The sequence below is a fragment of the Borostomias antarcticus genome, assembly GCF_949987555.1.
Source record: "Borostomias antarcticus genome assembly, chromosome: 23".
NCBI classification, from domain to species: Eukaryota; Metazoa; Chordata; class Actinopteri; order Stomiiformes; family Stomiidae; genus Borostomias; species Borostomias antarcticus.
This window is the reverse complement of record NC_140256.1, coordinates 18,252,870-18,267,554: the sequence shown is the minus strand read 5'-3', so window position 1 is coordinate 18,267,554 and position 14,685 is coordinate 18,252,870. Positions and strand designations below refer to the sequence as shown.

The 14,685-nt window shown below is 48.4% G+C and overlaps 2 protein-coding genes across 2 annotated transcripts in view; one reads left to right on the top strand and one right to left on the bottom strand.

The window, feature by feature from the left end:
* The window catches only part of LOC311324599 (kinesin-like protein KIF2A), a gene marked incomplete at its 3' end in the record, with an annotated part of 27,995 nt that extends 21,646 nt beyond the window's left edge, over nucleotides 1–6,349 (top strand). Inside the window, exons 16-20 of the mRNA XM_084457090.1 lie at nucleotides 1,006–1,073; nucleotides 4,424–4,577; nucleotides 5,436–5,537; nucleotides 5,723–5,858; nucleotides 6,264–6,349. Of these exons, the coding sequence (XP_084313216.1) occupies nucleotides 1,006–1,073; nucleotides 4,424–4,577; nucleotides 5,436–5,537; nucleotides 5,723–5,858; nucleotides 6,264–6,349 (546 nt within the window). The remainder of the gene's footprint in view (nucleotides 1–1,005; nucleotides 1,074–4,423; nucleotides 4,578–5,435; nucleotides 5,538–5,722; nucleotides 5,859–6,263) is intronic.
* A 1,552-nt stretch (nucleotides 6,350–7,901) lies between these two features.
* On the bottom strand, nucleotides 7,902–13,685 carry dimt1l (DIM1 dimethyladenosine transferase 1-like). The gene is made up of 12 exons (XM_084457122.1): nucleotides 13,541–13,685; nucleotides 13,286–13,359; nucleotides 13,038–13,124; nucleotides 12,893–12,954; nucleotides 11,347–11,440; nucleotides 11,178–11,227; nucleotides 10,930–11,053; nucleotides 10,042–10,134; nucleotides 9,842–9,906; nucleotides 9,634–9,697; nucleotides 8,589–8,695; nucleotides 7,902–8,475 (listed from the first exon to the last, which is right to left on the bottom strand). Exons 1-12 carry the CDS (start codon nucleotides 13,596–13,598, stop codon nucleotides 8,433–8,435), a joined length of 921 nt encoding a protein of 306 aa, XP_084313248.1. The 5' UTR covers nucleotides 13,599–13,685; the 3' UTR covers nucleotides 7,902–8,432.
* Nucleotides 13,686–14,685: the final 1,000 nt, after the last annotated feature.

Here is a 14,685-nt window from a genome sequence, read left to right as displayed (position 1 = left end):
TACCCTGAACACCCTCTACCCTGAACACCCTCTACCCTGAACACCCTCTACCCTGAACACCCTCTACCCTGAACACCCTCTACCCTGAACACCCTCTACCCTGAACACCATCTACCCTGAACACCCTCTACCCTGAACACACACCCTCTACCCTGAACACCCTCTACCCTGAACACCCTCTACCCTGAACACCCTCTACCCTGAACACCCTCTACCCTGAACACCCTCTACCCTGAACACCCTCTACCCTGAACACCCTCTACCCTGAACACACACCCTCTACCCTGAACACACACCCTCTACCCTGAACACACACCCTCTACCCTGAACACACACCCTCTACCCTGAACACACACCCTCTACCCTGAACACCCTCTACCCTGAACACCCTCTACCCTGAACACACACCCTCTACCCTGAACACACACCCTCTACCCTGAACACACACCCTCTACCCTGAACACCCTCTACCCTGAACACCCTCTACCCTGAACACACACCCTCTACCCTGAACACCCTCTACCCTGAACACCCTCCACCCTGAACACCCTCTACCCTGAACACACACCCTCTACCCTGAACACCCTCCACCCTGAACACCCTCTACCCTGAACACACACCCTCTACCCGAGGGCGGCTGTAGCTCAGTTGGTAGAGCAGGTCGTTCAGTGATCGAAGGGTCAGTGGTTCGAATCCCAGCTCTGACTGTCTACATGTCAAAGTGTCCTTGAGCAAGACACCTAACACCAAATTGCTCCCAATGAGCAGGTTAGCACCTTGCATGGCAGCTGCCGCCATTGGTGTGTGAATGTGTGTGTGAATGGGTGAATGAGAGGCCATTGTAAAGCGCTTTGAGTGCCGCTAAGGTGGAAAAGCGCTATATAAGTGCCGTCCATTTACCATTTACCATTTACCCTGAACAAACACCCTCTACCCTGAACAAACACCCTCTACCCTGAACACCCTCTACCCTGAACACCCTCTACCCACTCTTGCCCTGTGCAGATCTCCACCATCTCTCCTGGAATGACCTCCTGTGAGAACACCCTCAACACGCTACGCTACGCTAACAGGTGGGCTCACACACACACACACACCAAGGTGCTTCACTAGCTAATGGGTAATAGGGATGGGTCCAATTAATCGATTAATCATTCATAACAGTCACATTTTTATCGTTCCAAGTTGATTTTTGGTCACTAATTGATTTTGGTCAAATTGTGGTCATTATTATATTATCCTTTAAAAAATATTTAAATTTAACTGAACTAATGTCGAGCATCATCCGTCCTGTGGCGCAATATTGACTGGAAGGGCGGCTAAATAACAGCGTCAAAATCAATGGAATTTGGTCTTTACTTTTTTCATTCAAATAAACACTTCTTTTAAATCGTTCATCAAGATCAAATCTTTCGAATGTCAGCCAAAAAAACGATTAATCGTTCATACCACCCACTGATTAATCGACTATGAAAAATAGTCGTTGTGCACATCCTTAATGGGTAACATGTTTTGTCCCCTCGGCTTGCAATTGTTCCAGATACACATTTGAATGGCTGAGTGAGTGACAGATGTTGAGTTGAAAATGCCTCTTTCCTTCCTCTCAGTAGTTCTGTCTGACCCCCTCGTCTTCTCTTTCTCTCCTCTTTCCTCTCCTCTTTCCTGTGGCGGTCTGTGCAGAGTAAAGGAGTTTGGGATCAGTCCCTCGGACATCCCCTTCTCCCAGGGGGGCGGAGGTCGCCCTGATCTCTCGCCCACCAATACCTTTGAGTACGATGATGACTTTGCTGCTACCTCTCCCAGCAGGTCGAGCGCTCCTTATCTCATAGCAACACACACACACACACACTTACACTACTTCAACATGCCTGCTAAGGCTGCATGCCGTCGCTGCATGTAATACTGTAGGCGTTCAATGAATACACGCTAGAGCACATGGTTCATCTTTCTCATGGGCTGTTCTGTGTATCCCATTCCCTTTCTTCATTTCTCTCCTCCGTCTCCGTCTACACCACGCCTCTCCTCCTCCGTCTCTCCGTCTACACCACGCCTCTCCTCCTCCGTCTCTCCGTCTACACCACGCCTCTCCTCCTCCGTCTCTCCGTCTACACCACGCCTCTCCTCCTCCGTCTACACCACGCCTCTCCTCCTCCGTCTCTCCGTCTACACCACGCCTCTCCTCCTCCGTCTCTCCGTCTACACCACGCCTCTCCTCCTCCGTCTCTCCGTCTACACCACGCCTCTCCTCCTCCGTCTCTCCGTCTACACCACGCCTCTCCTCCTCCGTCTCTCCGTCTACACCACGCCTCTCCTCCTCCTCCGTCTCTCCTTCTACACCACGCCTCTCCTCCTCCGTCTCTCCGTCTACACCACGCCTCTCCTCCTCCGTCTCTCCGTCTACACCACGCCTCTCCTCCTCCGTCTCTCCGTCTACACCACGCCTCTCCTCCGTCTCTCCGTCTACACCACGCCTCTCCTCCTCCGTCTCTCCTTCTACACCACGCCTCTCCTCCTCCGTCTCTCCGTCTACACCACGCTCCTCCTCCTCCGTCTCTCCATCTACACCACGCCTCTCCTCCTCCGTCTCTCCGTCTACACCACGCCTCTCCTCCTCCGTCTCTCCGTCTACACCACGCCTCTCCTCCTCCGTCTCTCCGTCTACACCACGCCTCTCCTCCTCCGTCTCTCCGTCTACACCACGCCTCTCCTCCTCCGTCTACACCACGCTCCTCCTCCTCCGTCTCTCCATCTACACCACGCCTCTCCTCCTCCGTCTCTCCGTCTACACAACGCCTCTCCTCCTCCGTCTCTCCGTCTACACCACGCCTCTCCTCCTCCATCTCTCCGTCTACACCACGCCTCTCCTCCGTCTCTCCGTCTACACCACGCCTCTCCTCCTCCGTCTCTCCGTCTACACCACGCCTCTCCTCCTCCGTCTCTCCGTCTACACCACGCCTCTCCTCCTCCGTCTCTCCGTCTACACCACGCCTCTCCTCCTCCGTCTCTCCTCCTCCGTCTCTCCGTCTACACCACGCCTCTCCTCCTCCGTCTCTCCGTCTACACCACGCCTCTCCTCCTCCGTCTCTCCGTCTACACCACGCCTCTCCTCCTCCGTCTCTCCGTCTACACCACGCCTCTCCTCCTCCGTCTCTCCGTCTACACCACGCTCCTCCTCTGCCTCGGCATGGACCTTCTCATCTTTTGCGCTATGCCATGCCTTTGTTCATTTCCTCATCTGTAATGAGAAGACAAGACACTGTGTGTGTGTGTGTGTGTGTGTGTGCGTGCGTGCGTGCGTGCGCGCGCATCACTGTGCGTCTGTTTGAATCATTTCCCTGTGCTTGCGCCATTCGGTCCCATATATTGTTTATGCATCATGACGCCATAAACAGCCAGGGTCTGATCATCACCACCGACTCCTTATGGGTCTGATCATCACCACCGACTCCATCTGGGTCTGATCCTCACTACCGACTCCATATGGGTCTGATCATCACTACCGACTCCATCTGGGTCTGATCCTCACTACCGACTCCATATGGGTCTGATCATCACTACCGACTCCATATGGGTCTGATCCTCACTACCGACTCCATCTGGGTCTGATCCTCACTACCGACTCCATCTGGGTCTGATCCTCACTACCGACTCCATGGGTCTGGTCATCACTACCAGGGTCTGGTCATCACTACCTCCTCCATGGGTCTGATCCTCACTACCGACTCCATATGGATGGTTGTTCCCGAGGCGTCGACGTCGTGGCTCATTGTAGAAGCAGTGAAGCTTTCTACTGGGAAACCAAGTCGTGGCATTTGACTCTGTCCAAATTGATATCTAACGGGAGGGTAATACCCAAGTTGTGTACGTTACTATATATTACCTAAGCTATGTACACTACCATTCATATTGTACATGCAGAGGCTACCCTTTGTTTGCGCTACCTCCCCCCAGTCCTGATGAAGTAGCTCTTTCCCAGCGGGGCAGAAGGAACAGGTCAGCGCAGTCACCCCTCATTAAACACAGCCCCGTCATCAGGCTAGGCCACACCACAGGCCACCACCACTTGGAATTGAATTTGCATATGCGCCGTTTGCTTTCTAGATAACATATATTGGGTGATTAAAATATTTGCATATTGTAGCATTTTTTCAAACGGCAATGATTGTGACCCCATTGGCTGTGCATAGTGTCATTGCTGTCATGTTGTTTTTAATACACATAACATGTCTGTTCAATAAGACAAAACATCAAAGCAATTATTCTAATCCTCACCATCCTTCCAATTACAATGCATTACTGTAATACTCAGCATGTTTTGACCCAATTGAACAAGCCCCGCATCGAATATGTTTGCTCAGCAGCAGCAGTGTGTGTGTGTGTGTGTGTGTGTGTACACCATAACACGCCCTCCCTGTGACCGCAGAGTGAAGGAGCTGACCGTGGATCCTAACCAGGTGAATGAGGGCGGTCGCGCCAACATCAACACGGTCAACAACCAGCTGGACCTGCTGGACGATGAGGAGTGGCTGGGCAGCTCCCCCCAGAGAGACGACCTCAAACTGCTCTGTGAGCAGAACGTAAGGAGCACACCCAGTCTTCTCACTCTGCTCGCTGTTGATGGAACACCCGCCTCTGTGGTGTGTGTGGTGTGTGTGTGTGTGTGTGTGTGTGTGTGTGTGTGTGTGTGTGTGTGTGTGTGTGTGTGTGTGTGTGTGTGTGTCACTTTTTCAGGGGCGATACCGATTATTATTAATAACGGCAATAATAAATTCACGACAACTGATATACATTTTCAGTGAAAATTAAAATGAAGTGTCAAATTTTAGAATAACACACAACTTTGTGCAGCCTGTGCTGGTCAGATAGTGCCATGGACGGGACGTTGACCCTCCAGACCAGAGTAGTGAATACAGAGTTGGCTGCATCAGAGTCAATGTAGCGCATTTGAAAACAAATTAATTTGTTCTGCAATTGGATTTAGAACAATTAATACCGGATACCGATAATTGTTACCGATAAAAATGTTGAATATGGATAATGGGTCTATCCCTAGGGGGAAGGGAGAGGGTGGGGACTGGTGGTTTTCTAGCATCCTTCTGGAGGGAGCTGCTCCTTTAGCCTCCGTGAGGCCGTAGCGGTTCTGAGTGAGCGTTCCTGGCCCTGCCTGGACGGTTCTTTAGCCTCCGTGAGGCCGTAGCGGTTCTGAGTGAGCGTTCCTGACCCTGCCTGGACGGTTCTTTAGCCTCCGTGAGGCCGTAGCGGTTCTGAGTGAGCGTCCCTGGCCCTGCCTGGACGGTTCTTTAGCCTCCGTGAGGCCGTAGCGGTTCTGAGTGAGCGTTCCTGGCCCTGCCTGGACGGTTCTTTAGCCTCCGTGAGGCCGTAGCGGTTCTGAGTGAGCGTTCCTGGCCCTGCCTGATGGTCCTGTCTCTCCGCAGGAGGAGGAGGTGTCGCCCCAGCTCTTCACCTTCCACGAGGCCGTGTCTCAGATGGTGGAGATGGAGGAGCAGGTTCTGGAGGACCACCGCGCCGTCTTCCAGGTCAGACCACTGTCTCACGTCCACTTACATCTGCTCTGGTCAGAACCAACAAGTCATAAAGGAATATTGACTTGAATTTAAAAAAATATTACCTACCAAAGAAGCCAGAGTTGTAACTTTCCATCAGTAGGAGTAAGATAGTCCGGTCCAGAGTATGAAGAGGCCCTGCTGTGTTCTGTATGCAGGAGTCGATCCGCTGGTTGGAGGACGAGAAGGTCCTGCTGGAGATGACGGAGGAGGTGGACTATGACGTGGACACGTACGCCACTCAGCTGGAGAACATCCTGGACCAGAAGATAGACATCCTCACTGAGCTCCGAGGTAGGGAGGAACATCTACCAACACGGTTCTAGGAACAACGCTCTGTACTGCGTAGCTACAGCTTTAGGAAATGCGTGCTGAGGACCATTAGGAGATACGTCTGCGTGCTTAGGACCATTAGGAGATACGTCTGTGTGCTGAGGACCATTAGGAGATACGTCTGCGTGCTGAGGACCATTAGGAGATACGTCTGCGTGCTTAGGACCATTAGGAGATACGTCGTTCGGCTCAATTATTTTTTGACGTGAGCGAGGGCTATCCACTGGCATTATCGCTTGGAATACTGTAACAACTGTCTCCAGCTGGTTATTCAAGTGAACTTTCTCCATACGTTACAGATTGGAAATTCAGGTGAAATGTGTGGCTTGTCTTTGTGTTGATATCTGGTTCATTCTCCCCCTCCAGATAAAGTGAAGTCATTCCGCTCGTCGCTCCAGGAGGAGGAACAGGCCAGTAAGCAGATCAATCCCAAGAGGCTGCGGCCCCTCTAGACTGGAGGGGGGGCTGCTCTGTGTTCTGGGGTTGGAGGGGGGGGGGCGGCACATCCAGGAACATGACCACTAGAGGCGCTGTCTCAGTACGGCTGTCCAAGCCGTCACCGCTGGCTGCTGTGAAAAGACAAAGGAAAAGGACTTGTCTGTTTTTACAATCAGATCCTAGAGGTTCACTTTACTTTCCTGCCCACACAAGCCAAGGCTGTTCTCTACAACGTCATCAGGACTCACGGGGAGGATGAAGCATATGTTGATTCTTTTAGAACCCTCCTTTCTTTTTTTGTTTCGAGTTGATTTGATCATTTTCCACCGATGGTCTTTAGTTTCTTGCCGTCTATTTTATTTATTTACTTTTATACTTCTTTGTACTTCTTTGTACTGTCTTTCAATTGAACAGTTGTTGAATTCAGAAGGCTTCAGAAGATGTCCTTGTTGATCGTGCTTTAGGTTGTATAAAATTCTACGCCCCCGGAGGATGGCTCTGGCCGACATGTATGCATGTGCACACCGCAATACCATATGTACACACACCGCCATTCTCCATCAACACCATGCTTGATTGGGTCCTCCACTCAGTTGGCCCTTTACAATCTGTATCTGTTCCTCTGTAGATCCAGAGGCCCCTTCTTCCTTCCATCTCTCTTTGTAACAGTGGGGGAAGGTGAATAGTTGGAGAGAAGTCCGATTGAAGTTGTTGTGTTGCCTCTCTCATATCTACTTGTGTCTCCAAGACAACTTTGTTGGATCTTACCTGTAGTTTACTTCCGTTTTGTGCCATATCAGGTTTTGTGGCAACCCAGTCCACTTGTTTCCCGTTTTTACTTACAGTAACATTTGTGTTGTATTCTTTGTTCCAATTTAACACATTAGTAAAAAATAAAAACAAAAATGGCTATTAACAAATGTATAGTACATACCACTGACCTACTGCTGGGTTCGTCGCTCAGTGTCTGCGCCAAATCTCATGCTGGCTGAAGTAATAAAGAAATCACCTGTTTGATGATTTGACATCTGCCCATTTGGACCCCCGTGTTCATATAGCTCTGTTCACGTTCAGCTCTGTTCACGTTCAGTTCTGTTTGGACCTGTGTTCATATAGCTCTGTTCACGTTCAGCTCTGTTCACGTTCAGTTCTGTTTGGACCTGTGTTCATATAGCTCTGTTCACGTTCAGCTCTATTCACGTTCAGCTCTGTACACAGTGAGCGGTGTTGAGCTGAGGGATGTTCTGTCTCTGCAGGGCCCAGACAGACAGCCAGAGTGGTCAGGAAGGGAGAGAGTGGAGACTCAGCCTCCAGAGGTCAGCGGATTCAGCCACTCGATAACGTGACCCCAGTTGAGCAGCGCCATCTAGAGGCAGGACCGGGGACTACAGCTGGAGTGCAGTCTTCATGAGGAGAGGGAAAGACGTTGCGTGTATAATTGTGCACACAGGTTGAAATGTGAACCCCTCCAAACAAGTGCCTTTAAGAGCATATCTGGTCCAATAAAGGGCTACCACTAGAAATAGTATTCAGGGTAAACTCTGTCTAACACTGAGTAAATGACCAACATGTTTTATTTTTGACACTTATGATAGCAGGGGTGTTGTTCAGATTGATCAAAGGGTGTCTAACATTTGGTTACAGACGGAGGCTGAACTTACAGGTTCTATTTCAAAGACGAGGTGAAGAATTTCAGCCAGGCTATTAACCTCATCTGGCTGGAGCTCTGACAAAGCTTGTGAGATCGTCTGCGTTCCAGGTCCCGACACCTGGGAGGATGCAGTTCCAAGCTCAGGCGGGCTCATCCAAAAACACTGGGCAGCAGGAACATGGCATATTCAGGCTACACACTGATTTTGCCTGTGCTTTGCTGGAGATGGTGTACCACATTACACCAGATCAGATACTTGCATCACCACTGAGCACAATTACCACTCAGCTCATATGTACATTTCTGCAAAGCATAGGAGACTTCTGTGAGTCTTTAATCCTCCCAGGTAAGGCACCAAGGCTCATGTCCCTTTGACTCGTTGCATGGGGTTCCTCTGTGTGAGCATATCTGTTCGTTCGGTGGTTCAGTCTTGCGCCTCCGGCTAATTAGGAGAAGTGGATCCCGGCAGAGTTGAAGGCGTGAAGGAGTCTGTGGACGGGGGAATGATTAGCTTCAACGTACCACAGAGCCACTAAATTACACCACACTAAATTACACCACGTCGACGGGACTAATTCAGCCCTTATCCACTCTTTACTTACACCATGAAATCATCTATGTCCATGGAGCGGGCTCTCTTGTCACTGAACTCGGCCTCCTGCAGGACAGCCTCGATCTTCTTCGTGATGCTGAAGTCGGCTGGGATTTCCTGTTATTGATCAGGTAAAACAACGCTGGTCTTAATGCTCCTAAAAGCTTAAGACGGAAACCAAAGTTTCAGCAGGTGCAGAGAACGACAATGAAAGAAGAGTGTTTATCAGTACTGTTGGCACATCCTCCTTGTTCTAGGACACCAGTGAATGGGTCTATTGACTATTTGTGATTGGCTCCCTCGAAGACGCACGTTAAATGAATTTAGCATTATAAGCCATGTTATAAGGTTATTTACGATCATACAACGGAGGGTATCAAAGTTTCGTCATACGGTGCACTCCCGGGATATAGGCGGTCTACTGGTGTCGATGTTCTGACAAAAAAATCGGCACAAAGTATGCTTCCGATTGGGTTTTATTGATCATTTAGCATAGAACTATTTTCACTCGCAGTACATACGTTTGTAAAATTCCTCTTGACTGAGTTTGGAGGCTACCATAGAAGAAGAGCAGCTTCCGGGTCACAGGTCTACACAACAACAAGTTGAGAAGCCTAGGATTGCTTTGCAGCTGGTATTTCATTGATATGGGTTAGGTAGAAGTGTTTGTTGATCAAAACAAATATGGGACGCGGACGTATCTAAACATCTCTGGCTTTGTAGTCAATACAAATTAATGGATATACTATGATCAATAAAACCCGATCGGAAGCATATTTATGCCAGAACATCAACGGACACCAGTGACCGCTAGGTGAGTTTTCTGTCTTTGAAAACTAGAGTTTATGGTGTTTTTGAGGGATTTTGTCTATGCACCTATGGATCAACTGAGTGTGTTAGCGGCGATGGGCTATATCTTAAGAGTGCAACATTTGTGACAAAACTTTGATATCGGCCGTTGTATATGATCGTAAATAAGCTAAATTCCGAAGCTGTCCTTTAATGGCAGGTGTGAACAGGGCCTAGGGAAGGTGTGGTGGTGTCGGTGTTCTCACCACGTTGTGTACAGAACAGTGGATCCTGTAATTCTTCTCCAGCAGCTGCTCAACAGCAGTGGACCTGCAGACAACAACAACAACGATCATCTCATGCTGATGTTGTCATGTGATGTCATGTGATGTTCGTGCTCTGTTGGCGCCTGTAGACTATGGTGGGTCATTTGAATGGCCTCAAGTCTTGCTGTGGCTGGGGTCTGGTACTCACTTGAAAGAAGCGTTGAGAGTTTTGTTTTTCCTCACGAATGCGATTCTGACGAGGCCGTCCCATTCCTGTTAAGACGACAAGAACACGAATACCTTTAATTAAAAAGGGGGCTCTGCTGGGCAACGTCTCCTTTTATAAAGAGGTACTCCAACGATAGTGACCTATGACCTTCCTACAGGTCGCCAAGCAGCAGGACTCACCTGGAAGTTGACCGGAGGAGGTGGGTTCTTGGGCTCTATCCTGACAACACTGGACTCCACTTTGGGAGGAGGCCGGAAATTATTCTTCCCCACCTGAAAAAGAGGACCGGTTTGATTCTACGTTGCAAGCAGCAGTAAGAACACATTGACCTCACACCTTTGCACCTCATGAAGGAAGCCAAGATGGAATTAAAATTCAAACAAGGTGGCGTCAGTGTGGCAGGGACTAAACACCATGACTGACTATAAGGGATCTCCATCCTCCTCAGGAGGTGTAGACGCTGCTCTCCTGAACAGCCTCAACACTTTCTATGCTCGCTGTGAGACCAACAACGGCCGGACGGCTGTCGCCCCTGAGGCGGAGGAGAGCGGAGGGGAACAGGGCACTCATTATCTCTTAACACGACATCAGAAGGGTGTTTAAACAGGTGAACACCAGGAAAGCCGCGGGACCAGGCGGTAACGCAAGGCGTGTCCTCAAGGCGTGCGCCGACCAACTGGCTCCTGTGTTCACAGTGATATTCAACCTGTCCCTGGACCAGTCCATTGTCCCCACATGCTTCAAGAAGTCCTCCATCATCCCCGTACCGAAGAAGCCAAAACCGCTCTGGCTCAATGACTACCGCCTGGTAGCTCTCACCTCCGTGGTGATGAAGTGCTTTGAGAAGCTGATCAAGGAACACCTCATCCTCCCTCAAACCTCATCCTCCCTCACACCTCATCCTGCCTCAAACCTCATCCTCCCTCACCCTCAACACGGGAGCCTCCCAGGGCTGTGTTCTGTCCCCACTGACTGGTCAAAGGCAGGTAGACAAACAGTTTCGTCTTAGGGAGCTGAGAATGAACTAATCGTGTTGCCAGTTTCGGGGAGGATTACTGAACACTGACCTTCATTAGGTGATCTATGCGTGCCAGAAGCTGGGTGTTGATGGACAGTCTGCAGTACAGCTTGTCTCCTGGCTTGGCAACCAAGCGCATAGCAAACTCTCTCTGGAACATCAGCACTGCACACCTGTCATGGCCCAATGTTAAACACAGCATCTCTTAGATTGAGTATGTGTCTTATGTACCTGTATTGGGGGGCAATGTGGTGGCAGTTCCACCAGCCAATCACTTATTGCAGTTATATGTCTTACCTGAAAAAAGGCCTGTGCAGTAGCAACTTAAAGACAAAAGGCGACGAAATCTGGCCAACAATGAAACAGTGTGTATTTCTGTTAGTTCAAAGCGGAATGTAAAGTGCTCTGCAATTAATCAATCTGTAAATATCATATGTCACTGTTGATATAGAGTATACATTCTTACCTGATATGGCAAGTTGGCCACACACACATCGAAGAAAGGTAGTTCTGTTTTCAGGACATCTCCCACCAATATCTGTAGTTTGGTCTGCATGGGTCTGTTATGGACCACAAGAACAGACATCACTTAAACTTATACCATGGCCTGGGTTAATACTCTTTCCCGATTGGCCAGCAGACAGTTAAAACCGTGTATACGCACACGTAGCACACGTAGTTCGGCTGAAATTTAATTACCGATCTAAATCAATGCGCCGACTTTGACAGCAACCCAAATGAGCTCATCCCATAGCCTGCTGGACCACTGAGCTCATCCCATAGCCTGCTGTACCATTGAGCTCATCCCATAGCCTGCTGTACCATTGAGCTCATCCCATAGCCTGCTGTACCATTGCTAGCTAGCCATGAACGAAGTGTTGGATACTGTATATTTGCTGTGCAACGCATCCATTGTCCAGTTGTCAAATCTATTTGCAAACAAACTCTTTATGATAGCCAGACACCTCACTGTCCCTAAATCAAAAACAGTTTTTTCACTTGGTGTTATAACGTGGTGGTGCACGTTAGTGGTGTAGTAGCCAGATATGATTTTGTAACGTCAGTCTAAGAGTTGCAGTAAAAGAAGCCAGACGTATGGAAAACGGTCTCCGCCTCGTTTATTCATTTACAGTATATAAGGCATCCAAATATATCACAGTGTGAAGAGGCAATTACTGGATTCTAATACCCTGTGGTTTCACATAATGATATGACACCTCCCGTCCTCGCAAATCAACTCGCAATGAACGTAAGATACGACTGACAGTGATATACCACGACATGAAAACAATACTTTTGGAGTTGAGGACAATCTGGCTATCATACATAGTTTGTTGGCAACTAGGTTTGACAGCTGGACGATTTATATGTTGCACAGCAAATATGCAGTAGCCTACACTTCTCTCATTGCTATCTAGCAATATCAGGTAGCTACAGTCATAGATATATGGGTACAGTAGCTACAGTCATAGATATACGGGTACAGTAGGCTATGGAATAGCTAGTTTGGGTTGCTAGGCTCATTGGTTGATATCCAGGGTTGAGAGACATTGCTGAAAGAAAAGGTAACGGACACTTTCCATTTCACTTACGGTTCCAAACCCATGTTAACTATTGGATGTCATCGCTGTTCCTCCAAGAAATATGATATGCAATTTTTAATTCCATAGCAACGTGATTTAGTAGTTAGGGACTATAATGACACTCAGCAATGAGCAACACATAAATAACATTTCTTTATATTTTAATGTAGAACATGCGAGTAAATGGCACATATTTATGTATCTTTGGCATGTGGGGCCATGGTATAAGTGGGATAATCAACTCATAGGTGAGCGTTAAACGGTTTAAAGGTACTTCGCGGAGGCAACCATGGTTCTTCGCCTCCACGTCGTGCCTTAAAACCGTTTAACACACACCTACTCGTTGATTATCCCTTACTTAATCATATATCTTTACAGCAACTTAGACCTGGTTTCTTGTCTATGTTTGTTACAATACCAGCTACTCACGTGCACTGCACTCTCTTCTGAAGCTCAGCCACCAGCCTGCCGTCCAACTCACATGCCACTACCTTGAAAGACAGACAAGATAATCACCCTAAGTACCTCGGTACTCAAACCAATCTCATGCTTTCAGTATGAACAGATTCCCCACCTTTTTGGCTTTCTCAAGTAGCTTGACTGTCATGTTCCCAGTTCCAGGCCCCACCTCTAACACTACATCTGTGGGCCTGAGGGCCGCCTGAAGACAAACAGAGACAAACAGACGTGTAAGAAGATCTAACTGTAAAAACAATGAACTAGTCAGATCAGCAATCTATCTGTACCATTGTTAATAGTGAAATAACCAGTTGCATGACAACTGAACAACAAACTCTCTCGGCATAAGAACCAGTGCCTTACCTTTTCAATGATCCCATTGACTACCAGGGGGTTCTTCAGGATGTGCTGCCCGATGCCCGTGTTGAACATGATCCCTAAACACAAATAGGGATTTAAGACGCACATCATACAATTGCGTAACGTAGTAAAACGCCTTTAGTATCTAGTATATTAGAGCAAAGCCTTAAATGAGCTATGAAATCGCGTAGCCTACGTTAGCTAGTGCTAACATTAACTTGAGCTAACTGATATCTAGATACGGCGGTTAAAACAAACCTTGGTTTTTCACCTCTTGGTGCTGTCTGCTTTTCTTTTCTGCCTTAACTTTCGGCATTTTCTATTGTACGATCACTCTCAAAAGAGGAAAATATCAAATAAAACGTGATACAGTTTAGCTGAATGTTTTCAACACGTGTGTCCAGCCACAGAAGGAGGAAACGCTCTGACGCACTTCCTGTTGTGAGAATCACAAGGGGCGAGTTCAATCTGAAAACGATGTGCACCGATTTGCTACGGTTTCCGGGTTTCGTTTTGAAACGGTGTGCAACGGGCTTTGAGATTGGTTTTCTCTTGCTTGGTGGATGTGGCAGAGGTGTTACCCAATCAGCAGACTGATATATAAACTCTGCTGTATCTCCCGCCGTATTATCTCTCAGCTGCCATAGGTGCAACGTTTTCATAACACACAGGGTGTCCATCTAGTACTCTGCCGCTACAGCCAAAGACAGGGCCAAACTGCAGTGTGTCATCCGATCCACCGAGAAGGTGATCGGCTGCAACCAGGGGCGGATTGGGACACAAATTCAGCCCGGGACATTCAGGCACACCGGCCCACTCACCGGCCCCCAATCTGGCCCACACACCGGCCCACAATCTGGTACTGGCCCGCGCGTATCTACCTATAATCCCCTATATGCTTCCACACACTATACAAAAACACTGACTAATTATTATACAAAAATACATCAGTCAATTCAATACTAATATTCAGAGATTAAAACAACCAACTTGAAGGCATACAGGCTTATACCTTCTCAGAAACCCAAAATAAATAGAGGGTGTCCTACCTTACATCACCAGCAGGCGTCGCAGCTGGCCACTTGTCTCTGCGACCCTGTCAATCACTCCATCAGTGTCCAGAGCCATTAGAATCTCCTTCTCTGTGCACATGAGCATGAATGCCTCCAGATGCTCCTGGGTCAGGGTGCTCCTCAGTCGATTCTTCACATATTTTAGAGTTGAGAAGGTCCTCTCACAGGCGACTTGACTGAATGACAATGTTAGGAGGAACTTGTAGCCCAATCCAATGACATGATAGGCATCAGTCAGAAAGTTGTACTGTGACAAGATAAGATACACACAAACTGGACAGTTTTTACAGGAGTTGCAACTCTTGTTCTCTAGCTCCAGGTCAACTTCTT

What these genes read in the sequence shown, in the direction of transcription:
- dimt1l (XM_084457122.1), bottom strand. Translation starts at nt 13,598, where the DNA reads ATGCCGAAAGTTAAGGCAGAAAAGAAAAGCAGACAGCACCAAGAGGTG. An exon ending in CCAAGAGGTGAAAAACCAAG is followed by an intron (nt 13,360 to 13,540) that starts GTTTGTTTTAAC and finishes ATTTGTGTTTAG; the next exon opens with GGATCATGTTCAACACGGGC. An exon ending in TCAATGGGATCATTGAAAAG is followed by an intron (nt 13,125 to 13,285) that starts GTAAGGCACTGG and finishes GTTTGTCTTCAG; the next exon opens with GCGGCCCTCAGGCCCACAGA.